Source organism: Aythya fuligula, chromosome 3 (assembly GCF_009819795.1).
Source record: "Aythya fuligula isolate bAytFul2 chromosome 3, bAytFul2.pri, whole genome shotgun sequence".
Taxonomy (NCBI): Eukaryota; Metazoa; Chordata; class Aves; order Anseriformes; family Anatidae; genus Aythya; species Aythya fuligula.
The window spans coordinates 44,162,365-44,184,399 of NC_045561.1; the positions used below are offsets into that span (position 1 = coordinate 44,162,365).

General features: G+C 37.3%; 1 protein-coding gene across 5 annotated transcripts in view; it reads right to left on the reverse strand.

Moving 5' to 3' along the window:
- SMOC2 (SPARC related modular calcium binding 2) overlaps window positions 1-22,035 on the reverse strand; it is a 145,344-nt gene that overhangs the window by 98,519 nt on the left and 24,790 nt on the right. For all 5 annotated transcript variants that reach the window (XM_032183504.1, XM_032183503.1, XM_032183502.1 and 2 more), the window contains exon 2: window positions 3,151-3,322. In XM_032183504.1, the coding sequence (XP_032039395.1) occupies window positions 3,151-3,322 (172 nt within the window). The remainder of the gene's footprint in view (window positions 1-3,150; window positions 3,323-22,035) is intronic.

Here is a 22,035-nt window from a genome sequence, read left to right on the forward strand (position 1 = left end):
CTTCAAACTGCAAAAGCAGACTGGAAATTTAGCAAGATTATAACTTATTTTAACTTTTCCAAGTTTAGCAACAGATTTCATCACTGCCTGGAATCCAAATATATATATTATATATTATATATTACATATATATATATATATATTTGTATTGGAATAAAAAAAGAAATATAAAACTTTGTGAGGACTTCGAAGGAAGGAAGGAACAAATGAAGGAATGAAGGAAGGAACAAAGGAAGGAATGAAGAAATGAAGGAAGAAATACACTATGAAAGCAGTCACTTGTGATGCTTGTTTTGTCAAAGTTGAATTCATTTTCAGAACTGAGGGGAAAGCTTATTCATTTTCAGGTTTGTTAAAGCTATTTCAGTCCCTGCTACAGCTATTGGAAATAGAAAGACAGCAGTAGAAGAAAAGAAAACATATAAAGTTCTGCCACTGTTTTTTATCATTTAGCTACAAGATTCGGGCCCTAAAAAATTGTTTCCTTTGTAATTCCAAAGTATTACATGAGCTGATTACTTTGGCTGTGAACAAAACTTGAATTCAGAAGTATAAAGGAGAAAGGAAACAAGACATCTTTAAACAAAACTATCCCTTTGTAATTTCAGCATTTAAATCAAATAGATCAGACAAATGCTGAGAACTAGTGAGGAGGAATAAAGATAGCCAATCCAAATATGGCTTTCAAAAGAAAAAAGATATATGTAGGGAGAAAGCAGGCATCAATCTAATTGTGGTTCAAGCTTACTTCCTTTATCAATGTAAAATGAAATCCACATTCTCAATATATAAAAAAAGAAATGATGGACTCAAAATTATTCCAAAAAGTTTTGGGCATATATTGTGAAGGTGTTTAGATTTGTAGTGAATAAACTGAACTGCACAAAAACCTGGTCACAAAGTTTACGATTAATTTAAATTGTCCCTGGAAGCATACCCTTTCAGACAAGATTTCTGGGGGCTGAACAGAGATTTTTACCTGAAAAGAAGACAGGAGAAAGCAGATCTAAACTTAAGATGGCCCTTTCTGATCAATGATGGATGAGAAGATTTAAAGTTGTGAATCCTATAACAGGGACCAAAGATGACTTCATCTCTTTTCTCCATTCATAACTTCCACAGGCAAACATTCATGTTTCTTCCACTAACATCGCTAACATTAACAACTTCAAAACTTCATTCAAAACCAATGTTTTAACGTATTATTTTTGTTGTTTTTCAGGCGGACGGATGAACATTTCCAAAAGAATTTGTTTTCATTGCAACACAGAATGAAAACAAATGATGAAACCTTGAAAGTTGCCCTGGAATTGAACCATCATCTTTTGGTTAACCCTACTGAAACAACTCTTTCCTCTTTGGTCAAGCATCACCTGCAATAACAAAAGTCACCACACAAAAGCAACTGTCTCAAAAGGGGTCTTAATCTGAGGCTTTTCTCAGCTCTTGTAGGGAAATGTTTGATGGGACTATCAAAAGTAGTAATGCTAAGACTGAAACTGCTGCTAGGCCAGTGAATCATCTTTTTCTTCTATAAAACTTGTTTGTTACAGCTTGAAATATTTCTGATGATTGCAGGCACAAGTAGGAATAATAATAATAATAATAAAAAAAAAAAAAAAGACACTTTAAAATTTGTTATTAGAAACATTTAAGCTGCCTAAGGTGTCTAATTCCAAGTCTACAATTATATTGACATGCTGCATGTTAATAAAAAAAAAAAAAAATCAAATCAAATGAGCACTTCTCCAAATTGTAGTTGTTGACTGCATAAAAAATGTCAGCATTTCTGGATACATTTTGGGTAAGGTGATTAAATGTATCCCTATGGGGGGGAAAAAAAATCTTGAAGATGACATTAAATAAAATAAATAAATAAATAAATAAAATAAATAAAAGCAGAAAGAAAAACACTTTGGAAAACTCATTTCTGCATAAGTGTATAATGCTCTAAATGTACAAAATGAACAAAGCTTTAAATAATTCTCTCTGTTGTTCATAAAAGTAACAAAAACTTTGACTCAGGTAGCTTCATTATGTTATCCTTGTTCACATAAGTAAATGGATCCATCTGCTAATACAATGGCTTATTATTAAAGGGCTGAAGAATGAGCACAGTGTTTCATCTAGGCAGAAGATGAGACAGAATGTCTCTTTGAAAGAGTCCTGATGCTTCAGAGGCTTTCTGGAGCTAATGGAGAAAGATGATGTGGAAAATTGCCTCCTAGAGGCTGAACCTGTGTGGTCCCTGGGGTTTCCTTCTCTCCTCCCACCTGCTCTTTTTGGACAGAGAGAAAGGGAAAGTAAATCTTTATGAGTGCTGCTATTCTTACATTTTAAAAGTAGTTAATTGTGTTGGGAATCACCCAACACTTCAGTGAGGAATTATGGCATGTTTCTCTTAGCATGTCAACTGAAATCTCTAGCACCAGCCTACTCTAAAGTGAAAAGATTAACCTGTGTATACTTTAAAAGAATTGGAACTGAAGCACTAGGGTCGCATGTTGCACAGCTTCTTCAGAGTTCAGAAGTAAAAGAGTAGATGATGTAGCTAGGTATGGCCTGTGAGGGCTCTAAGCATTACAAATGATTTAACTGAATTTCAGATTTACACCATTTGAGGGTTTACACAACTTTCAGTTTTGTAGAAAAAAATCCCACAATTCTACAACTATGTTGGGGGGGATTACATTCTGAAACAAACCAAAACAACATCAACAAGTTAGATTTTTTTTTTGAGTTAACAATAGCAGTTAGGAAACATACACTGAATTCAACTAACTCTAACTCAAAATACTAAACTGCAGTAGACAAGAAATCTCAGGAGACAACAATCTTGAGAGTTACTCTGAGTCTGCCAATGAGATGGTTCTTCAGGAATAAGGTCCTAACTATACAATTTCCTTAATAGTCACTTAAAGTGTAAATGGGTGAGGGAGTCATATTTTTGCTGATAGATTCATCTTCATGCAGCACATTGTTACAGAATTGACAGGACAAACTTCAACCTACTCGCTTTCAGTCAGCTGTACATCACTGCAAGTATAGCACTACTAGTTCTCAATATTCATTAAATTTCAAAAGCTATTTTAAGTCTATTACTTTGCATTATGATCAAGGAAAACTATTGGAAAGCTTTGATTTGCTCACCTTTACAGTTGCCCCGGTATGCAATTTCCAGCTGAGGGTCTTTGCATTTTGCTCGTTGAAATTCACACCGAGACAAAAATGTTCTTCCATCAGATGCACAAAGGGATTTCTGAGGAGAACCTGCACAATCCAGGCTGCATTCTCTGTCTTTGTCTTGGTCCACTCTTAGAAACTAAAAAATATATATATATATATTAATGCTGTAGGAACGCTATTCTCAGGTGAAAACTGTTTCATGATCCCCTTCCCCAAGGAACACATACAAATATTACCAAAAAATGAAAAGAAAGCTCTGTCTTTTTAGTCTATTCAAATAATAGTTGATTCAACATATGTGGGGTTGTTCAGCTCCTGCTATGAAGTGGTAGTGATTGCAACTTTTCTGTAACATACAATAAATCCACTGTTGCAATTAGGAAATCTCTGAATTTCCTTCAACCATTGTGAAGCTTAAAACAGTATCGTGGAATCTTCAGAGAAAAATGAGACAGCAATGGAAACTTCTCTATTTTATTTGCCACAGATTAACTAGGCTACAATAACAAGCTGAAAAGTCTGTTCTAAAGATCCAAGTAAGATTTTTTTAAATCAATATACCCGTAATATTTCCAATTGCCTCAGTGCAAGAGGTCTAAAGAGAAAATAAGTAAGGTATGAGAATGATATGAAGCACCATACGAAATGCAACAGATCATTTATTCCTGAAACGCATACATTCAAAAATTTCAGATACATTTTATACATACATTTCTATTTCTGTGTATGCTTGCTTATAAAAAAACATGCCAAGACTGAATAGGGAAATGCAGATTGTATAGACACAATCATGTCTTCCCCCACCATGGGCCTGCTACAAAGACAAAACCTGAAACAGGCCATCTGCTGCATGATGCATCTCAACTCGTAATTGTATTGAAGTTGCTGCCCAGCAGCAAAAACTTCTTATTGCTCCTTTAAGCACTGTCCCAGCTCTAGCATGGATCATCCACAGCTTCAGTCATTTAAGGATGTCCCTGTCTGGGCACAAGTTGTCCATGGGCCACAGTCAATCAGGGGTGTCCCTGAGCCAGTGTGGGTAACCTGTGGACTACAGATTTGGGGTGGGTACTTTTTGGACTGGCACAGAGCAGTTCATGGTCTCCTCTCATACAAGAGAGCCCTGCAAGACCCCTGCTACTCAAATCCTGTCAGTTCTGCCCATTACACCACAGGTTCTCCCATTCTCAGAAATTAAATTTCATCTTCTCTAGAAGACAGTGAGTATAGGAATATATATATAGGGATTTATACTAGGAATTTCAGCAGACACACCCCTTTCTAGTTCTGCCACAAAGCTACACTGAACCACAAGCATGACCAATGGAGCCTGGTGTCATCTTTGGTACTCTGAGAAGGAGCTGCTCACCCTGAACCATGCTGCCAAAAACCTAATCAGTTGCTTGCTGCATGCCGGTGATAGTATTTTATCTTCTAAGCTCCCAAAAGGCTGGAATGAGCAAGGTGGTGAAACCACTGAGACCTCAGATTAATTTCTCTATCATTTTTCTGTTTCTGAATAAGCACAAAGTTATGCAAGGCATATAGCTACCAGGAGATAATCATTCTCCCAAGCATCATGAGGTACAAGGTAATGGACCTAAGAAAAGGTCTTCATCCAGCTGAAAAAACATTTTCGTTGCTGCTGTTTCACCATCATAAACCGCAGGTACAGAAAATTTTAAACTTTAGATTACAAAGTTTATTAGGAAGAAGATTTAAAAAAAAAAAAAAAAAAAGTGACAGAGTGGTATTTGAGCAACAAAGAGCAGTACAAGGTAATAAATTCAGAAAATCAGAAGAGTTATTACATGTAGCTTCCCTGAGTTTTATTAAAAACAAAATAAGATTTTTAAAAAAAGGTATAAAGAGAGTCATAAATCTCCATAATTTTCATACTTAAACTTTGGTCTGTTTGCATTTCCTAGCACTTAATGTGAGGAAATACAGATGCCTTTCTGGAGAGTATGCTTGAAAATGGAGACACAATCTCAAAAGTATCACTTTAAAATAATAATCATATGGTTGGGATTTGACCAGATTTTTTTTATATTTTAGTGGCAAAGTAACATAAAGATGAAAGCTTCCTTTTCTTGATACTTTTGAGCAATTCTTCATTTTTAACATTAATTAGCTTCAAAAGAAAATTACTTAGAAATTACACAGAAATCTCTAATCTTTCTTATTGGAATTTAGCTCTAGAGCTTCAGCAGTGGGAAAGAGATGTCCGTCTCCACTCCTACCCCCACCCCAATGCTATTTTGCAGATCCATTTTGCTGACAGGAATTTATAATTAGCTGAGCACAGTGGGAAGACTGTTGTCTCTCTTTATGTGCAAAACAAGCAACAGTGAAGACAGTGTCCTGTGTCTCTGAACAATCTCCACATGATGCTGGTCTCCGGGGCCTGGCCAGGTGCCCTGATGAGCTGCAAAAGGCCCTGGTAAGGCCCTCCAAGCATCTCTCTCTTGCGTGTGTGAGACAAGCTGTCAGAAGGGACAACCTTGGAGCATCTGCAGGACTCTAGGTTTAGACCTAGCCAGGCCTGTGAAAAGGATTTGTCAAGGAAAAAATAGACAACATGGGGCCTCTTGCACAGAAACTCAATCCAGCTCCCTGCTCTGCCTCAAATGTCCCTGGTAGATTTAGTGATGGTAAGTCAAGCAATCTCCCTTTTCCTATTTTGTGAAGTAAGGATTTCTCTGTTTAGAAGACTACTCCTTCCATCTCTGTAATGGCTAGGCACTTTGCCATCTCTAATTTATCCTCAGCAGTGTCCCTGTTGGGCAAAGAATTATTTTTCAAATGCACAGGAAGGTTTCATGACCCACAAAATACCATGTGGTAGATCAGGAAACTGAACACAGGACTTGGAAAAAAAAATGCATACAGAGAAACAGGCTAGATTCTGTCCCATTTTTCTTCCAGACTTTCATCATCCTTCCTGTTCCGAGTTGATGCAGGAGTTAAGATGGGTATGCCTGATCACAGTGGACAAACCACAGTAACACAGTTGACAGAAAATCCCCTTAATTGCCTGAGGAACAAAATTCACTCCCCTGAGAGCATGATAGTTCACAGATAAAACTATATTTTAAAGGGCATTTATCCAAAGGGTTTTATTTAAGTATTTTATTATTTCAAAGCCTTAGAGGAGATTAGGGTAAATTATGGGTTCATGGATATTCAAGCAACCTGGAAAAGCAGAGGATGAAGACATACCCAGGAGACAAAACCACTTGAATAGTTTGCTGGTTAGCCAAACCTCAGTGGAGAATTTGGGTTGTACATTTAAACAATTTCCACCAAGCTAGTGTAACTAAGGGATTTAAGAGCAGGAAGGACAAAAAAGCAAGCAATTGCAAGAAAGATATAGCATATAAAAGAGCCTAGAAACTGTACTTAAAAAAAAAATAAAAATAAAAATAAATAAAAATTATGTGATTGGCATTTGGAAGATACTCCATTGTCATCTTTACTACAGCAGCATATGATGATACAAGTTGAAACCAGCATTGCTTACTCACATGTGGCCAAAAGAATAGATAAATATGTCAAAGCTAATAAAAACACTGAAATAAGCAAGGGTTAGGAGATTTCTCATGGGATTTGCTATATGTTTAAACAGAAACAAGCAGAGTTAGTAACACAGAAACTGGAATCATACTGATGTACATCTTAGGGCTGTACTTTACTGTGAATACATTCCTTTAGCTTAAAGTAGGAGAGTTTAGAGAGAAAGATAATTCAAAATGTGAGTCAACGGACCTGAACATTGCTCACCCTGAACACTGGCTCATCTATTTCTATATTTAAGTTCATTTAACAAACAAATCTGTTGTTTTAAAAACACATGATTCACAGAAAGACAAGCTTAAAGCAGTATTTTTGTTGCTTGCTGGTAGCAACTGAGATAAAGCCAACAATAGCTGATTGACCTGAGGTGGAATTATTCTGAACAAGTGGCAAAAAATGGACAGTTATGACTAAACCCTGTTAAAATGCAAACCACTTTCAATAGAGAGGTGTTCCTGTCCCTAACAGTGAAGAAACCAGCCTAGTCAAGTCTCAGAAATTGTTTTCAACAGCAAATTTGAACTTATGCTACCAACTAATAGGCATGAGTCCTTAAGTGGAGTTGACATTTACTTGTCTTCTGCTTTATATTTAATATTACAGAATATTTTTATAGCCTCCAATTTGTTTCAGTCTTTTCAATGCATTATATTTTATAATATCCAGTTTTTAAATGGCCTACTATTCTACACTAGGCACTGTTTTAAACTCTCACACAGTATTTCTATGTGAAAGAAAGGACAGTAACAGGACCATGTCAAAAGACTTCTTGATTAAACTTACCTCAGTTAATGAAACCAAAATTCAATATAAGCTGCATGTACCCACTTGAAAGATATGAGCATGGATAAAATATTTTTTACAATCGTGTCTTTCAGGCACCATGGAATTCTGGTATTTTCCTTCACTGTCACATACAGCAAAGGCTCTTAATACCGTGTGAAATAAGGTCCTCCTGTAGCACAAGTGGTCCCAGTGTCATTTCATCCTTCCATTACTGGAGTTTGGTAACACTAGCATTGTCAGATTATGAAGTTATTGGTACCAGAAACCTTGCTTATACTGGAGAAAATTATTTATACAGCTGTGTTTTCTGCTCTGCTTTAACTTCCAGCTTTGTTCTTGTCATTTGTCCCACATCTGGGCTGTGGAAAATCAGGATGATTTTAAATTCAGCCACAAGCAACATGCTGCAGTCCAGACCTCAAGAATAGGCATTATGTTGCCTATTCTTACAGAGCTATTAAACCATTTATCAAGATAACATGTCCATAAAATCATTCACTACCATGGCATAAAATGTATCTTCTTTTTACCTTACATTATCCACTTTTATGCAGGGATTTGGTTTCATTCCCTCTGGTCTGTATCCTGCCTCCTTGTCATCTTTATGGCCAAAAAAAAAAAAAAAAAAAAAAAGGTTTTCAGATGAAAATGAGTTACGTGTAAATTTCTGCATTTCCAATGCACAGATCTGGGATGCCACCATCTACAGGGCAGAGCAATTAACCACTCTCCACTAGACAGATCATATAGTATACCACGAGAAAAACAATGCATGACTGGAAAGTCAACATATACCTACATGTCCAAACGATCATCCATCCCCAGTAGGTGCCTAACTGACAGTAGGTACTTAAACCTATTTTAACCTAAAAACTGACAACAGTTTTTTACTGTTACATTCTGTGAATCCTTTGTAACTGATATACAGACTCGCCCCCCCAAAAAAGTGAAAACTACTGCTTCACAACCTAATATGATTCTATGATTCTAAAATGCAGTTTAAATTGGCTTGGGGGAAAAAAAAAGAAAAAAAAAAAAAAACATGGGAGAAGAGTATTTCAAGCTGGGGGTCTGAGGCTGAAAAGTCCTGATAGACAAGTAGAAGAGAAAAGATGGATGCTAGTCATCACTGTTTTGCTTGGAACAGCCTAGTGCAGACTACAGCTTTGAAAGGCAATTTTTTTATCCCGCATCTGGTTACTGTAAGATGTTGAACAGAATGGTCTGACTTGCCTGCTGCTGGCATGGGAGGTCTGCAAACAAACTAAGGAGCAGTATGCTATAAAGTGGCTCTGTGCTTAGGGCTTTGTGCTGTTGAAAAATGTGCTGATTTGCAGTGATTTATGTAGCCACACTGTTTCTTTCTGATAGCTGCCTGAAGGACAGATGTGGAAACCTCCAAGCTAGGAATATTTTGTTCCCTCTGGGATCATCCACAATGGGAAAATGAGTTAGACAATAGTAATACATATGTGTATATATATATATGTATGTGTATACACACACCATTGTATATATCTACCCCCACATGCAGGCTATAATAAGTAAAGTGATATTTGCATGTGTATTTCAGACAAAGGCAATGATGTTTAACTAACAATATGACAGTCTGCCTTTGAGAGCACTTTAACCAGCTAGATTGCCTCAGTTAATCGCTTTATTAAAAAAACACACTTTTTCAACATTCTTTCATCATTTTTTTGCTAAGGAATAAAGCAGAAGGTACATTTATAGAACAAATCCTACTGTCATCCCAATGTTATGAAAAAGCATTCCATCCTAGTTGTGAAATCTATGGAAAACCTACGTTCTCCTTAACCTTGAGTGGTTTGGAAGAGTACTAAATGGTACTTTCAAAATGACAACTCAGTTTAACTGCTGTACTCAAAGTATCTTTAACAGATTAGTTCATCTAGCACTGTCCCAGTGAAGCAATGCAATCCTTCATGACTGTCCCAGGACAAAGCCCAGAGCTGCCTACAGCAAATTGTGACCTTCTTTGTCCGGACATACAGGACATTACCACTGAGGTTAAGCTTGCATGGAAGAATTTATACAGAAAGGCATCACATACATGCCTTATCAGAGAATAACTCTGATGAGCTAGAATGTGCTCATCTCCTCTACCATACTAGGCAAGGAGATTTGCACTTGTAACAACGAACCTCACCAAAACATCTCTGTGTCTACTCTCAACAGTAAAGGTTCTCAACGTAAAACAGAAACTTTCCATTATCTTCTATTACTAGACAAGTGAGCAGACTACTGATTTCAGTGAGGCTATCTAAAACTGAACATTTGTTGCTTGAAATTTATTTATCTCTGTTATATATATATCTATATAGTAATTAGAATATATATATATATTCAGTTACAATAATGCAGCACTCTCCAAGGCAGCTAAATATTACACAGCAAGTCAAGGTCATGATTTTATAATGTGGAACTAGTTGCACGGACTCCCATTTTCAGGAATTAAGATAAATTGGATTGGGGGGGGGGGGGGATAAGATTCATCTGACTTAGGATAAAATGGATCATCATAGACTAGAAATGTTTCTTACACTTTATGAACTGGAGAGTCTGTTCAACTAGCTCCCCTGTAAATGGCTGAAGTCCTTTGAGTCCTGTGAGATTAACTCAGAGTATAGTGCCAAAGGAAAAGCAAAGGGGAAGAAACATACAAAACCTCAGGTTCCAGATGGTTAAAACCAAGGTGGGCTTTAGGTTTCAGAAACTTATCAAAGAAATTTATCAAAGATGTCCAGGAGCTGCTTGTGGATCTGCAGAGAGAACACAGAAGGGACAATTTTCCCTAACGTCTACTGAGATGTCATTTTATTGCAAAGAAGTCTGTTAAACTCTTGAACACAGACCTCCCCACCTTGCCTCATTATATTTCATGTGATTTTTCGTGTGTAACATATCATACCTCTTACCAGCTGTAGCAGTGATGGTTGGGAAAACAAATAAATAAATCAGATTATGTAATTTCACTGAGTGGGAAGGTGGATTTGCTTTTTGTGTGTGTGCGCACACATTTTTGTTGGGTTGTTATTTGTTGTTTTGAAAAGCAATCTTGGGTCTGTGCCAGAAGTCAGGTCCAAATTACCTATCTGTTAGGACAGTGTTTTGCTTTACTCCCTGGTGTCTGGAGCGCAGCGGAGCTCTTGGAGACTCACTGCCATCTGCTGAATATGAAAACATGCTAAACTACAGTATCATTTTTTTTACAGCCAGCACAGAAAAATGGTTGTTAAACAAGGTAGTGCTTTGATTGACATGTTTGGCTTTAGCATGTAATTTTTTAATGTTTATTGCTTTAACAGGTATTTTGTTAAGTGAGCTCTGCTATGCTTTATTGATGGATGGATGGTGGGGCTGAATGTCAGCACATCCATAATTTCTTTCTGCTGTTGCCTCATGAATGACTAAAGAAGGCAAAGCATCTCAGTTCTGCATCCATGTAAACTAGGAATGACTGCTGAAATTAACTCAAGAGTGACACAGGTTCTTTCCTGTTTTGAAGAAGGGATGGACATCCATTTATCCTACCTGCAATCTCAACAAAAAAGTCTCTCCCAATGGCTCACTGACTGAAAGAGAGCTGAGGTGAATTTGGTGGCTCTATAACTAACAATATTTCTAATCTACTTTGAAGGAATTATTCTGGGGTTGTAGGGAAGTAGGGAACCACAACCAATTTAGAGAAGGGTTGGGAAAGGCAGAGAAAGCGAACTCTGCAAGGGGTTCAAAAGTCCCAGATGAGCAGATTTTTCTTCTATTTATTATAGTTTTGATCAAATTTAACTGAATTGCTTTTGTCTGTAGAGGCTTAGAAGAAGGTACTGCAATTTTTTTCTGTGCTGTTTAAGCATTCTAAGTATAGTATACCAGGAAAACCGATGAAACACTACAAGAAAGAAAGGTGCAAATCTTTATTTTTTTCCCCTCTCCATTTGGTTTTGTCTTGAAAAGGAACTTTAAGGTAGTGCAATCATACCCCTCGAAGGGCTGTTCTCTTGAATAGCTTAATTAGAGGATCTGATTCCATCACTAGTAAGATAAACACACAGATTTCAATAGGAGTAGGCTTGGGTTCAAGAGTAGCTCTCAGTCCTGATGAACTATCCTTTCAGAGGGACCTTTCACTGTTTCATTTGAATGCTCCTTTAATACAGCCTTTGGAAACACAAAGCACTCCCTTCAAATGAATCCTGCCAGACACTGCAAAGTCTAAGCATCAAAACCAACACTGGCATTGACCCCATACAGCTAAAAATGAACTAATGGTCTTAATTTTCAAGACATGATAAATATTGTCAGTGACACTAAAACACCCATTATCTGACTACATTCATTTACTTCCAAGACTGGGAGTCTTCCCTAGTCCACTTAAACACTCACTCTTGCTAAGTGAGCCTAGTGTTTTCACCATAGATTAAAACAGCCCACACATTTAATACTGTAGATATTTAAAAGTAATAACTGGGCACCACAGCAAGGACAAATGGACTGCACCTTTTTTTTTTCCCCAAAAATAGTTTACTTGGCTTTTCGTAGATCAAAAAATCTTCCTGTTACTTTTATTATAATTATTTTGAACTCCAGTTTAATGTAAACAGTTGGTTTCTTTCATATTGCACCATCAAAAAAAAAGTTAAAAGGTATCCAAACTTTGGGTAGACCAGCCACACATCAGTTTGCTGTATGTATTGCCCGAAAATTGAAATGTAGATTGGGATAGAAAGCATGACTAAGTTTTAAGTACAGCACTGAAAGTAGCACTGTTTAAGATGTGGTAAAGAAAAAAAGACAACGCTTATCAGGAAAGTGGTGTCCTTCGTATGTCTGAGCAACCACTAAACAGAAAGATCTTTCTTTTAGTTTCTTCAGTAAATACATAGATTTTGTTTCTTGTTTCCAGTGGCATTACTGCCTTTGGTTTTGGAGTATTATCAGTAAAGTGTAGGGGTTCAACAGAGTTACATAACACCTACACATAAACAGACCTTGGATTACCAGAGACAAAACAACCAATTTATACCAAAACTCAAACGGAAATGGTCTCAGATTTGAAGGTATCCTATTCTTCCTGTATTGCAACCCACTATTTTTTTGATGTGTCATGTGTCCAGTGTTCTGCATTTTTCCCAAGTCACTGGTAACTTTATGCCCTTCGTTCTTGTGGTATTGTTATTCATAATCTTTTCTTTGGCAAGTTGCTGTCATTTATAGTGTTTCTTGTCAGTTGCCAGAAGTCACACAGGGAGAAAATAAACAGAGAAACAGTGGGATGCATTGTCTATGTATTGAATTATCCTCTAGTTTACTCAAGCTTTTCACAAGGACTGACCCAGCTTTCAGAATACAAGTGGGCTAGCTCAACCATCCAGTTAGCCAGTTTCTTCACACACAACTAATCTGCCTGGTTGGTGTCTGTAATAACCGCAGCTAGGATTTGGGAAAACAGACACCTTTTACTTTTTCATCTGGTTCAAAGGCTGCTCATATGAAAAATATTTTGGCTTCTAAAATGTTGAAATGCTATTTTAAAATGCAAATAAAATCTGAGCCAGATCAGCATTTCTATATTTGAGGATTTTATTTTAGGATTAAAGAATATGCCCACACACACACTTAAAGTGTCTGAGGTAGCTTAAAACAATAAAACGATACGCAATGTTCCATAAGTCAAAATAAGAATCATTAGGCTGAATCTCTATCCTAACAGCCAGAAACCTCCTTGTTCACTGGTACAGCACATAGGGCATGCAAAACCCTGAAAATCAGTTTCTAGGTTCTCTCACACTGTCTTTTCCTAGGTGAGATATTGCTGTTCTAGTGCTATTTTTCCTTGCAATCATGAAATGGAGTTCCCCTTCCCAGCTTACCTCTGCTGTCTTCCCACCACACACCCAGGAAGCTGCCAGCTCTCCACACCAGTCCGGCAGCAATTATACTGAGGGGTGTTGACAAATTCATAAGAATCTGCTATCTTGATGATCAGTGTTTGGTACAGTTGGCAGAAGGTGCATGAAAATTATGTCTGGTCAAATGCCTTTCCTATTTAGACAAGTTCTCCCCTCTCTCCCCAAAATCACACCTCTTCCCCACTTAATATGATTTATATCTTTCTCCTTGACATCAAGAGAAAAGCCTAATGAAGAACTCCATTAGCTTTTGAAATGATTTACTTTTAAATGATTTTAAATGAGGGACCCCCCCCCTCAACACCTAAGGTGAAACAGTACTGAACGTTGTGCTACAGACTGGTAAGGAACAATCTCTCTTTGTGGGGGGACAGAAAGGCTCTGCTAAATGGGGCATTTCTACATCTGAGTTCCTGTGCAACTCTATTTAATGCCTATCCTGATCAGCAGGCAACTGGCCACTCTCCATATGGCTGGTTGCCTTCTCTTCCTGGGGAACTAAAGAACACAGAGGGCGTCTCAGATGACGAAGACACAGTATGAGACAATATCACAACAGAGCATTTCTTTTTATAATTTAAATCAAGTAAGCAACTGATTCACGCAGCGCAGAAACTTGATAAGACATCAAAGGTCTGATCCCCGACCCATAAAGCTAACTTGCTGACAATAACTGCAGAGCTCTAACTCTCTTACATTTATCACTGCCACCAGTTTCTTCAGAACAAAGCATTTTGGGAGGAAGGCAAGCAGCTGAATCTGAGAGGCAGATTTTATTCTTGTTAAACTGTTGATCTTAAGAGAACACATTGCTAGATTCAAATACTGTCATCTTTGAAAGAAGAAATCATGATAAAAACAAACAGTTAAAGCACACATTTGGAATATACCAGAGTTTAACAAGCCAGCCTAATGAGAAAAAACACTTTCTGTAAGGACAGAAGAACCTGGCTGTGGTTTTCTCAAACCACTGGCATTTTTACTTCCCCCCAACTTTGGGGTTTTATAGAACTCTTGCATGTTTGCTTGTGTATTGGGCAAAAACATTTTTTCCTTTAATTTAAAACATTGTTTTGCATGGAAAAATGTCATTAAGGAGACATTATTTTCTAATTATTATGAAGACTTTTGGAAAAGAAAACACTCATATATAAAAAACAAAATCTTGTGTGTATCTTGGGGGGGGGGGGGGGGGGGGGGGGGGGGCTAGTGGGGCAGGGATGTCAAATCATGATCCAACAAAGGCAATTTACCAGCAGAAGAAAAAAAAGTCCAGGTTCTGAGTCACATTATAAGTAGCCTCCGCTTTCTTTGTAGCGGAATGCATTTCCCTTGCTGTTCTTTGTCTTTACACACCAGTTGGCCACTAGCTTTTAAATCTTTCCTAAAAGAATATGCAACAGTACCAGAGAAAGTTAAAGAATCCAGTGCTACTAGCAGTTCAGCCCATTAAGTCTCTTTCTATTGTGGATACATATATGTGAGACTTCCCAATAGCAAAAGGAAGCATTAGGGATGAGAAATCTGAGGAGCATTTGCACCAGTTCCAGTTAAATTCAGTGAGCAAAGACCCCACTACATTAGGCATTATACCTACAAAATCCCCACAGAAGCTGAAATGACATTCACATATATGGTACTGTGGGTAAAACACCAACAATAGAAGATACTACTGTCCAGAAGTAAAAAATCAGTGCAGTTTCTGAACAAAGTGGAGCTAAGAACAGACAGAACAAGCTCATAGCTGTTGATTGGGTTGCTTCAATCAAAAAAAAAATCACCTTTTTTTGAATATTTTCAAGATTTTGAAATAGGATGTAGTCAAAAACAATTCTTACAGTCTCATTATACACTCAAGGAAGTTTAGAAAGTCTTTGTACTAATGGTAAGAAAAATCTTCTAACTACTTCAAAAACATGACATATGAAAGAAACAGAGCTCTGAAGAACAGCTATGTCAATCAGATTTTCTCTCACCCTCCAAAGTGGATGAAGTGAGGCCCAACAAGTTCCAGCTCTTACCAAGAATTGATCTAAACATTATATTTCTAAATACAAGGATGAAGATTTCTGGAATCCAAAGTCTCTGAAGCAATGTTGTATATTTGTAGCTTCTAGTCATATAAGAAAAATAGCAGGAGCTTATCCTCTCACATTATTTTTGTTGGGAACATACTATTACTTCATGATACAGATATTGCTTCTAAGCAATGGAACTGTCCAACAAAGGAAAATAAAAGGAACAGGGGTGGCACCTATGAAATATTTTACTATTTCACTAGAGAAAATAGCTGGCTGCTACAGTTTTGTACAGATTCTAGCATTTTGAATAGTATTTAACAGAGTTCATCCCCTTCTAACAGGCATACCCATCCTATCAATTCCACATTCTCTTCCTTGCCTGTCTACATGTTGTCTTTCTTGGAGTCTGGGACCTGGCTCTTACAAATCATATTTTGTCTTCTGTTGCTGGTGAGATCAAGCATAGGAACAGCTGTTTCTCCTTTGTGTGGAAATGCAAAAGTGAGATGGCTAATTTCAATCAAATTTCATTGTCATGGGGGGAGGAAAAGAATAGAAGCAAAGAAAGAAAGAAAGCTTAATCTTACTTCCTGCACTCTATTAAGCAGAATTATAAACTGTCCACTCCAGGTTACTGATGGACAGTGCTTGACCACATTAAAAAGCAATCTTGATGAGTATGACAAATGTCAATTTAAACATATTCAGCTCGAATATAGCTTGAACTACTTGAACAAGGATATTCTTCAGGGTCCTTGGCAAATATAAATCATTTTTCAACTGTTCAGAAAACAGAAGAACAAAGTTATGTGAATTCAGTGTGTCCATATTTACGATTGGAGAGGTCTTCTAGTTAAGACTCAGGCCTGGGAAACTACAGAATTTGTCCCCCATCAGATCTAGTAAAGATTGCCTTTAACACATCAATTAAGCTATTCTTCTGTATTTTCAGTCTACCACTTGATCTTTTGGTTATCATCTACTAGGCTGAGATATGCCTAGCCACATCTTACAGCAGCTGAGGGACAGGCCCTTATTGTTTATTAAAGTCCCTTGAGGCCCATCACTAATTCATTCTATACACCACAGCTCCAGCCACAACTTGCTCAAAGTAGCATCATTACTTGACTCTGACACATTTGCCATAGTTCTGCTGTCAACTGCCTGGACTCTGGCTCCCAAGTAAGGAAGTTCATTCAGCTGTGAAGCTGTCTGACAGAAGGAGGTGCCAAAGTACCACAGATTAATGATACAAATGACTCCAGTTAACATGGCATTTTCCCATTATCAACAGAACCCATAGAAAATGAATTATCAAAATTAAATACTTCTTTTGGATTCATACATTTTAGAAAAACTTCAACTTTACAAAGTTAAAAATCTAAGTTCTCTACAGCTTCAGTTAATGTTATTATGTTATTTTCATTATAAGGACATCTTGATTAATTAACCTATCTTCAAAATTTTCCCCTAAGAGAAATTCCACTAGCAGCAGCTTACAGACAGTAAATTAAGTCACAGAGAAAGTCTGTGGCAATGCTGTGAATTAAACCTAAGATTCTCAAAACTCATTTCTGTTTTTCAACCATGTGTCATCTTTCCAAATGTTCTTTCCTACAAAAAGATTTAGTCATGGCTGAAAAAGGCCTGTCTCATTAATGAAGCAAGGATTCAGTAAGAGAAACTCTATGAATCCTTCAAAACTGGCACGTATATTTACTTGTTAAAAAAACACTTGAGGACGTTCTGTAAATGAAATTGTGATCCTCTTTGTTTCCATTTAAAAAAACCTTTGTTGAAGGTCATTTTTAATGGGATTTGGATGATGTTCCAAGAGAAAAGCATGGGCTGAGCTGTTTGGCTTGCACGCCATTAAGTCTCTGTTTTGAAAAACAGTGTGGTACTGACTGGTGTTTGAGCTCTTTCAGGGCACGCCCTGAATTCAAGGCCTCACACAATTCTCCTCCACTTCTGAGCCTAGAAGAATATAGGAAAACAGTAACATTTAGTTTCTAAGAGCTATATACTGGCAAAGTTCCTTCTTAAAAGAACCAGGTCTACCTAAAAAACAGGTAATTGGAGTCAGGACTCCACCATTCCTACCTGCAATGAACTGACTAAATCATAGACAAGCCTTTTTACCTCTTGGCATTTCTTCAGTCTATACCCTCCTCCACCCCTTCACCCACTCCATCCCCCCCCCCCCCAAAAAAAAAAAAAAAAAAAAAGAAAGACTATCGTACTTGCCTGTATTTCTAAAACATTTCATAAACCATGATTGAAGAATGGAATATAAGAGCAAAACATTATGTAAGTGCCAAAGCCACAAGATCAGGCTCTGAATGAGACCACAGACTTGACTTGCACTTCAGTTCTCTGGGGCTTATTAATTGCTGAGCATAGATTACTTGGATTTTCTATGATAGCTTAACATAGTGTTTTATTTAGTTATTGGTATTATAGCTCTAGGAACACCTCAGTTTTCAGATAACTCTTGTGTGTAGCTATCAGACTTAGAAACTACGACATAATTGTTATATCCATCAAAACACAAAATAGATCAAATAGATGCGATACCTTAACACTTCTATAGCACACCATTACAGTTAAGGCAGAGGTATACGTGCATTTTCCACAGGTTTTCTCAATGTTCAGTCCTTGCACCATAACAATTTGACCAAAAGCTGTACCATAGAGCTTCTAAACAGCAATACTGCAACTAAATTACAAGTTCACCTGAGAAAAATAGCAAGTATTCCATTAAAGGAAGTTCCTTAAATGGATTCTACACCCAAATATTTTTTTTTCTTTTCCCAGTTGGAAACGTAGAGAGATTTATCGCAGAAAGGAGCTGTTATCATGATTTATCTACTGCATACCATGCTTTTAATATCAGCACATCTATCAGATTAAGTAATAGTGGAAATTCTTGAACATTTAATATTCAAGATACATCTTTGTTAGTTGCTTCAAGAGGAATGAAGCTGCAAACTGGCTAAATTATTTGCCCTCCTTGCACTACAAATTGTATCAAGGAAACTAGACTCTGCTTGAAGTTGGGAATGTTTTGTTTCTGTAAAATATTGTTGAACCACAGGAGGATCCAAGCTAACTAAATATGGAGCAAGAGATGTTTTTGCAATACAGGCCAAAACATTCTGTTACTGATTCATTGGTAATTTATGACTGGCTTGGATATAATCTTAACCAACCATCATTGGTTTTGGGAGGTGAAATGACATGAGTCAACTGAAATTAATATGATAAAGAACAGCTCACTCTTACTGCTTAAATCCAGTCAAGGCTTTGCTTCTTGCAAGAGTGTTCCAATCCTAGTCTTCAAGAAAAGGCAAATACAAAGAGCTGTAGCAAGCTCCATTTGTTGTACAATTCCTACCTCCCTAGCTCAAAATCATAATAGCCTTATGCAGATGGAAGCAAAAACATATGTTTTCACAGGTACAGAACACCCTAAAAAATAATAGACAAATGCAGTATTCATAAAATGTGGCAATTGAATTGGATATACTGCTTTTTTCCATGTGGTAGCTGTATTGGATATACTGCTTCATAAGCTGTTGCTCCCCATTACCAATCATTCTCCTTTCTTCCTCCCATTTCTAAGCCTAAAAATCTTGTCAAGAGATACTCCAAGCTCTTTTATATAACCTCGTGTGAGAATCACATTAAGGTCCTGCTCTTTGTCCGTAATAAAGTCACATCCTGGAAACATTAAAACTTCAACCTTAGAAGTAAGAGAAGACTATTTAAAACAGAAAAAAGTGCTATAAATAAATATAGTAAGTGAATTGTAAGACTATATCTAACAGTCTCTGCAGAAATAGTATAGACAAATGTGAGTTTTTAAGCCAAATTCTGAACTACAGATAAAGAAGTAGGTAACTTGGTGCCTCCAATAGAAAGGGGATGGATTCCAATAGTTATCTACACCTAAACATTAAAAAAAATCAGTAGAGAGAGTGAGTGATAAGTCTTGGGGAAACACGGTTCTCAGCAATGAACAGTCTTCTACTTTAAACCTTTACTCCCTAACTCAAATTGCCTCAGTTACCATTTTGAGGAAATATACACCATTAACTAATCGCTGTAAGAGTTCCTATCTTTAAATGTTAGGGCCATATAAGTTATCCCCAATCATCCTACAGGTCTTCTTTTACCTTTGAATCTTCCCCAGATTAGCTCTCATTCTGTTTAATATGTTAACTGAACACTTTAAATAAAGTTCTGACCCCATAAACCGATATCCATTTGAATATGATCCATCCCTGATGAACTGCATATGATGGATATAAAAAATAAATAAATAAAACCAAGGCAGATTTGCCTTCTCTATGATGCCTTTTTAAGCTGCTCTTAGACTGAAAGCTCAGCTGATAACTGCTACAGAGCTAGCCTACATTCTCTAAAGACTTTAACCAGACATGTATTTTATGGACACAAGACATTCCTCACAGGAGTCACACTTTGCAAGGCTTTAAAATACTGCCATTCTTAAGGGGAGGCAGTCTATGATTGCTCATCCTTGCCTGCCTCAAACTTAATGACAACTTAAAAGGAAGCATCAAGATGTGTGTGTTCCTTAGCCAAGACCTAATACTTTGCTGAACAAGGGTTTGTAGGTCTTCCTTTTTTTTTTTTTTTTTTTTTTTTTGCACTATTTTATTACTGGCCCAGAGCTATCTGAGGTACCAGTCCCTTCTATCTGATAGAGCACACAACATGAAGCTTCATGGGCCTCACTGTTTTCTCTCTTGCTCCCTTAGTGGACTACATTTTCAATGCTAAGTGTTATTGAACAGTGTCTGGTAACTGCATAGATCTTACCCTTGATTCACCCTGTTTTATATTGTTCTTGGCTGGAATAGGCAAGAATGAACAACCCCTAATGAGAAGTCTGACCATCTTCCTCCAGGGGAATTGCAGCTGTACAGAGACCACATGCTGTCTTTGGAAAATGAAAATCTGTGAGGCAGTTTCTCCTTGCTGGTGTAATACAGTGCAAGTCAGACCACTTTTACTAGGACAGATAAGCCAAGCATCCTCCTTTGATGAGAGAGGAAAGTAGCAATTGCATCCAAATAAAGACACGAGTAAAGGAATAGCAATGTATTTTCATCCAGTGGAAATATGAAAACACACAGATCAGTTGCAACGAGACTGAAAAAATGACACAGAAACATTTGATAAAAGAAGAATTTTTGCAGCAATGTTTCCAGGAGTTCCTGCATCTGGCCAAGACAAGATATAGCACAAGAACAGCTACACTTCAGTCTGGAACAGGATAAAAGGATATGCATACAAGAATATGGGGTAAACAACACGACACAGGAAGGAAAGGAGATGACACAAAAGCACAAGACTTTTGCAGGCTCCATCCAACCTAAAGAAAACATGGGTTACTTCACAGCTTAATTTCTGTTGAAACCTTTACGTAATTCAATAGGGAAAGCTGGAGTGAAAATCAACACTTGATCCAGCTCTCTCTTTACCTAAAATAATTCTATGATGTTGATACTTAATTGCTGATGCAGCCTTAAAGTTGAGATAAAAGGCACACTGACAAATCCTGTGCTATCAATAGGGTGCAGCAGGAATACGAAGTGTGAAGACAAAGCACTGGTGGTATCAGAGCATAGAAGAGTGAAGTGAAGGAGGACAGCAAGGAGGATAAAAGGGCAGCGAGACTCACCTTGAAGAAAAGGTTGCAAATGACCATAGTAGAGAACTGTCATTCCTACTCCATGATGTATTTTATTTGTTAGCATATCTGCAAGATGCTCATGTACGTGCAAAGGCTTGCAGACGTGTTTCTCCCAAAGCTACCGCAAAGAACACATTCCCTTTTATATTATCATACAAAGGCATTCTATGGAAAGCCTAGACATTTCCTCACACATCAACCACTGGCACTGGTTGCACTGACTTTAGCTAAGTTCCTCCTGATTTACATCTGTGTAAAAGTAAGTCCAACATGTTCGTGGAAATACTCCGCACAGCTGGGACAGTTTAGACACATGAAATAGATGTTAGCAACACCATGTGATTAAAGAAAAGTTCAAACCACAGAGTTTAGATCTGAATCCAAATCCTCCTCAAGCTTGGGGTGTTTTAGATCCAAAATTTTGATTCAGACTCTTGTCTATATAAATTGTAGCAATTCATAATTTGCTGTGATTTAGACTAATACATTACACTGAACAGATCAGCACCTACTTTGGATTTTACAGGCTTTGTGGTAACTGGTAAAACAAGTTGTGGAACATGAACAGTAATGACTACTGGTCTAGAATAAAAGAGTGCCAACTCAAGTGCCAACTTGATGCTCCATTGAAATATCTTCCATTGTCCATGACTCAGATGAGAACATTAATTTGCTATATCAGCAAATATGTGGTAATCAAAACCTATCCCAGAGTGGAGCAGTACAAACAGTTACAGCAGTAGGAACACAAGAATTTCCAGCATGAAAAAGAGTTATGGCTCCAAAAATATATTCTACTTAAAGGTTAGAA